Source organism: Giraffa tippelskirchi, chromosome 1 (genome assembly GCF_054371585.1).
Source record: "Giraffa tippelskirchi isolate mGirTip1 chromosome 1, T2T-mGirTip1v1.2.pri, whole genome shotgun sequence".
Taxonomy (NCBI): Eukaryota; Metazoa; Chordata; class Mammalia; order Artiodactyla; family Giraffidae; genus Giraffa; species Giraffa tippelskirchi.
In genome coordinates, this window is record NC_137275.1 from 148623462 (window position 1) to 148629461 (window position 6000).

The 6000-nt window shown below is 33.3% G+C and overlaps 1 protein-coding gene across 8 annotated transcripts in view; it reads left to right on the forward strand.

Annotated features, from left to right (window-relative positions):
* Window positions 1-5188, forward strand: part of PSIP1 (PC4 and SRSF1 interacting protein 1) — a 38029-nt gene extending 32841 nt beyond the window's left edge. For 4 of the 8 annotated variants that reach the window (XR_014056576.1, XR_014056577.1, XR_014056575.1 and 1 more), the window contains 5 exons: window positions 577-647; window positions 860-965; window positions 1075-1288; window positions 2711-2822; window positions 3586-5188. Coding sequence is in view for 4 of the 8 variants with exons in the window: in XM_081499747.1 (XP_081355873.1) it covers window positions 577-647; window positions 860-961; window positions 1075-1288; window positions 2711-2822; window positions 3586-3646 (560 nt within the window). In the remaining 4 variants the exon portion in view is untranslated. The remainder of the gene's footprint in view (window positions 1-576; window positions 648-859; window positions 966-1074; window positions 1289-2710; window positions 2823-3585) is intronic. The other 4 variants (XM_081499747.1, XM_081499757.1, XM_081499737.1 and 1 more) reach the window with 1 other exon arrangement.
* The last annotated feature ends 812 nt before the right edge of the window (window positions 5189-6000 follow it).

Consider the following 6000-nt stretch of genomic DNA (forward strand, 5'->3'; position numbering starts at 1 on the left):
TCTAAGATGTATAATGTTATACACAGAAAGGAGGTTTTACATACACTTAATTTTTGAAATCAGTCATTTGATATTCTTATTGTACAAGTACATATTTTAAATCCCTAATGGATTCTGTTATGTTTTGCACTGTTTTTAAGTATTATCAGGTGAACTTGCAAAGGTGGTCATGTTTATTATTTTACTGCTCCTTACATGATGAAGTCAGATTTATTTTATTGTTAACACTGCCTAAAGCAAGATGTTTCCCCATTTCTGACAAATCTGGTTTCAGATGGATATTTTAGTTTTGGTTAAATATGTAAGGGAGAGGCAGGTGCTAAAGGATTGAGGAGTTAGTGGATACGGACCACTTAGTTTAGAGACATGCAGCTAGTCAGTGATTCTTTGCTTATATGATGAATGTTGGTTTCCTAAACTAAAGACTAAAAATGGCAGATAATTTCTTAATGATGTAAGCAGATTACTAAGAACATTTTTTAAAAATTAACCACTCTTTTCATTATACTTATTAGATTGTACAAAAATACTGGTTTTGGAAAACCTATTTACTGTGTTTCACATTTTAATTTATAGAAACATCAATGGATTCTCGACTTCAAAGGATACATGCTGAAATTAAAAATTCACTCAAAATTGATAATCTTGTAAGTGTTTAATACCTCATTTAAAAATACAGTGCTGCTTTTATAGCTTCATGTTTTTTTTTTAACATGGTTTGATAAGTATATGTAAATTTGAGATAACAGAATGTTACTGGCTATTTTGTATGCCTTGTTATTTGAGATTTTGAAAGTAATACCTGGATTCTATGGGTTGTGGTAATTAACAGTTATGAAATTACTGTTTTGTCATGAAGGATGTCAGCAGATGTATTGAGGCCTTGGATGAACTGGCTTCACTTCAGGTCACAATGCAACAAGCTCAAAAACACACAGAGATGATTACAACACTGAAAAAAGTAAGTGATCTTTAGTTATGCAGATTTAAAAAATCTCCTCATTATCACCACTTCATTAAATAACATTCAGAAATCAATTAGGAAAATTCTGAGCTTATCTTTTGTTTTCTCAGATACGGCGATTCAAAGTTAGTCAGATTATCATGGAAAAGTCTACAATGTTGTATAACAAGTTTAAGAACATGTTTTTGGTTGGTGAAGGAGATTCTGTGATCACACAAGTGCTGAACAAATCTCTTGCCGAACAGAGACAGCATGAGGAAGCAAATAAAACCAAAGATCAAGGGAAGAAAGGGCCAAACAAAAAGCTAGAAAAGGAACAAACAGGTATGTGGTAATAGTTTGTTGGAATTACTTTTTAAAAATGGCTTTGATATTTAATCTTATTAATACCTTAACCTATAGTAGATGATGGGAGTCCCAAAAGAACTTAGCAGAGTCTGCTCAATCTTAGCTTCTGGGTTTGTTTTTCATCCTTAGTAGTTACTACTAGTATTTACTAGTAGTAGTGGTTGCTATTGTTTTCATTTAAATTAGGGAAAATTTCTAACCTACACAAAAGTCAGGAGAAATGAACTTCCTGTGTCAGCTTCAGCAGCTATCAACACATGATCATTGGTCTTTTATTGTATTTCCAAGTTTTTCAGTGACACTCCTAAAGATTATTTTGAAGCAGATTCCTGTGCTATTTCAGTCATAAACATTTTAAAGTGTATATATGAACAAAGCTTAAAACAGAACCTGTAGTACAGGTATGCTTGTACTCCAGGAATACTGTGGGTTCAATTTCAGACTGATGTAATAAAGTGAGTCACATGGCATACAGATTTGTTTACCCTATACTAAAGTCTCTTAGTCTGTCTAAAGTGTGCAGTAGGGTTATGTCTATAGAAATGACATACCTTATTTTTAGAATGTTGCTAAAAAAATGTTATATCAAGTGAGCCTTTCATGAGTTATAGTAACTAACATCAAAGACAGATCACTATATGAATATAATAAACGTCTAAAGTGTGAAATAATGTGAGAATTACCAAAATGTGACACAGAAACAGCGAATGCTGTTGGGAAAACAGTGCTGATAAACATGCTTGATGTAGGCCTGCCATAAATACTGAATTTGTAAAATACAAATGCAGGATCTACAAAGCACCGTCAAGTGAAGCACAATAAACTGAGGTGTGCCTGCATCATTGGGAGCTTCCCTGATTCCATGGTACTAAATGTGTTAGCAGCAGCTCCCTAACATAGAAAAAATGTTCAAAAGGAGTTGGATTTTCTTAACTCATTTACTTGGAAATGATAATGATAACAAACCAGAGGTTTGATAATGAAATAATAATTACAGGGAAGCCCTCATCATTTTCTAAGTTAGTAAGAAGACAAGATCATGTTAACTATTTTGCCACCTTCTGTTCTTAAATACAAAATTTTGCTGTGATTTACGTTGCTTTTTCTAACAACTGGAATAAATCACGATGCTCTAAAGAGTTGTACCACCCTTTAGTAACTTCCTGACAACAGTAATAAATGGAATAATCAGATTAGTAGTCTCTTTTTTTGTGGATAGATATAGGTAGTAATCCTATTTCTTACTGTGCCTTGTCTACCCAAAGGATTACAATGCAGTGTCACATAAAATACAGTATTAGGAATTTTGGGGTTATGTTTAGTTCTTGAATTTGGGTCTTCCTAATACTTAAGATGTCCTTAAAGCTCTAACAGTTTCCCACCGGTATCTTTCTAAAGGTTCAAAGACTCTAAATGGAGGATCGGATGCTCAAGACAGTAATCAACCACAACACAATGGAGACAGCAATGAAGAAAGCAAAGACAACCATGAGGCCAGCAGTAAGAAAAAGTGAGGACATATTTTAGTGCATTGGAATGTTTTAATTTTTAAATCACATTGCTGATCCAAGATCCTTTGTGTAAGGGATTATATTTTCATCACTCATTTGCTGAATTGAGAATTCAAGACATATCAAAATGGCCAAACTATAAAGCAACTTTACTTAGAACTAATTATGTCATGGTATTCAAGGGAATAGAGCTAAGCAGGAATCCTGTTTAAAAAAAAATAACTATTCCTTGAACTTGTTCCATTGATAACACCTGTACTAATGACTCATGTCCACACTTTCTTGACTTTTGACAGAATAATGCATAAATTAGATCTAGAATCATAGGCTGTTATAATACCCATGCTAAAATAACTAGATCTGGAACCATAGTTACCCAAATCTTGATCTGTCCACTGTACATTTCAAGGATTTGGAACCAAGCATCCTTTCTAATTTTGAAATCAGGGAAATCTTTCTCTTCTGAAGATGTATAATATGTTGGTAGCATAGATACATTTTCATGTTCTTTAAAAAGAACTCATTTTAAAGCTAGAAATGACTGAAAAGGGCCTGGGCCATGATGCTTCCCTTTAGTTATTTTGCTTGATCTGCATATTACTTTGGGAAGAAAACACAACATAGTAAAATAAAATTTACAACAAAAAATAATTAACTTTTTAAAAAACATATATGCACAGATGTAGTATCTTTTTTTTCTCCTGAGGAACAGAAGCCCCCTAATCCCAGTTGTCACACCTTTTTTTCCCCCTTTTTCTTTAGGCCATCCAGTGAAGAGAGAGAGACTGAAATATCTCTGAAGGATTCTACACTAGATAACTAGGTTGACATACCCGGAATATAAAGAACATTTGAGAAGTTTGTAATGGTTTTCATTTGAAATATTTAGACTGCTGAAAGTTTTAAATTTTTATAAGCATAGGTTTTGATGTTTAAAACTTGTTTTGAGGGAGAAATCTCCTTATCTTTGTTTAAAAGTGACTAAACATTGCTAATTGTACTTGTGCAGTATTAACAGCTACATTATACAGTAAATGTGAGGGGAAGTTCATTTAGGAAATGTTAAACTGCTTTTCCAGACATCCGTTGTAGTATATTTTCAGTTAGTGTCTGTATGTTAATGTGTAATTGATAGTAGAAAAAAGTTACATTTTTAAAACTGCTACTTGTATAAACCCTTTCCTCTTTTCCCAGATACTGTGGGTTTTGTGCATAGTTTTTACAAAAATTGGATTTACCAGACTGTCTTTTCACTGTTGTGGGTTTTGTAGAAGTTAAGCATTTTTATGGTTGATAAAATGTTACTTCTATACAAGTACTCACTCCTTCCTTTCTCTTATCAAAAGTTGACTTTAATCTCAGTCTACTTTGTGCTACATTATCCTGCTGCTTTGTAATAATGTGCAGTCTGTATGCCTTTTTGTATGACAACTAGATACCCAACTGACATTGAACTGACAATTCTACGAGGTGCAAAACTCATGTTAACTTCTGAAGGTAATTTAGTTTTCTGGCTGAGAATTCAGTGAAAGTCACGAGTTTCCTGCAGTAAGCAGAAGTGTATGTAGGAATGAATCTGGCTTTTAGGGTTCAACCATTTAAGATCCTTTACAGGCAGTAGTAGCTGAAACTGAAAAGTAAATGATAAAAGTTTATTTTTGAGAAATGTCTCAAGTTTCTGAATTTTTTAAAAAGTCCCACTCATTAAAGAAGTCATTAAGTATTTTTTTAATTGGAAAAAATGCAATCCATAATGCTTTTTGCAGTAAATAAAAATAAATACTATATAAGGAAACAAACCTATTTGAAAACATGACTATATGAGAAGGGAATTTTTATTTCTAATGCATACATGTGACAGGATTGCAAAAAGTTAGTTACTCTTGAGGCAGTAGACAAAAGTAAAGGAGTTGTCTGTATTTTCATGTATATGGACTAAATCAGAGTGAACAAAGGTTAACACAAAATTTTAAGAACAGCCTTAACAAACAGCATTTCTAAGATATTTTGAATACTACGAGGTCAGTTGGTGGTTTGCAGTAGCTTAAAAGATGCTTCTCATGTTTGGAAACTAGGAATACGGGCAAAAGGCTTAAATACCAGTGTTTGCATGTGACATGCATTGTATGCTTTGACCTCTCGGGTAATTTTTTTCATCTTTAGATGAAAACTTGGAATCATTTCAGTAATTGGAGTTTTGCTTTTGAGAGGCCTTACAATGGAACTAGGACCCACTGTTCTGAGGGAACTCTGGCTATTTTATCTGTTTGGTCCTTACACAATTTAAACTTGGACAAATTTATTCTAGTTAAGCCATAAGTGTCAACATGTAAACTTGTTTTGATTAAAGAATTTTTCTATCAAACTTCACTAGTAAATTACTTCTTTGCCATATAAAAAAGTGGGATCGAATTCTGGATTTGCTTCCAAGAGAGTATAACGTGGTCACAGAAACTGTATTATTTGGGGACACAGGTTACTAAAACGTAAGCTCAAAATGACAAAAGGAAATGCCCTTTAGTGACCCAAGGGATCTACACAGTTTTACCAAGAAACCATAGACGATTGAAATTCTGGAGATAACACAATGTCATTTGAAACTTTATGTCTGACACTTTGCTCTAGGCAGTGATTTATGTAGCATTAAAAACACAGTTGCCTTCTCTTTAGTGTCTCTTCAAGAAAATTTTTTCATAGGTTGATTGACAGATAAACCATTCTCAGAACTCTTAAGGAAAAGTCATATGAACAATTACCCATCTTCAGGAGCACTGGCTCAATTTAAATTTGTATTTGGTCAAAACTCCATAGCTGAATAAGTCTGGAAGAGATATTTTAAATGAGATAGCGAGTGCCCCTAACCAAGCATGTTTTTTTAAATGTATAAGCAGTATCTATTTTATGCCTTTTTTTTTTTTAAAACCATCAGGTAACATTTAAAAATAAGTTTACAAAGAGTAAGTTATGCAGTGACCCAGCAGAATCCACTGCTGCATGTTTTCTCAGCTGCTTTGGAAAAATTTCAGATGTATCATCCAAACTGGAGATGCTGAACACTCTTAAGTGTAAACAGCTTGACTAGAATACCTTAAGCCTCATATTTGCTAGTATATCCTGTGACTTCCAAATAATAGGATGATAGATTTTACCCAGTTTGCTGATGCATTGATTATAGCA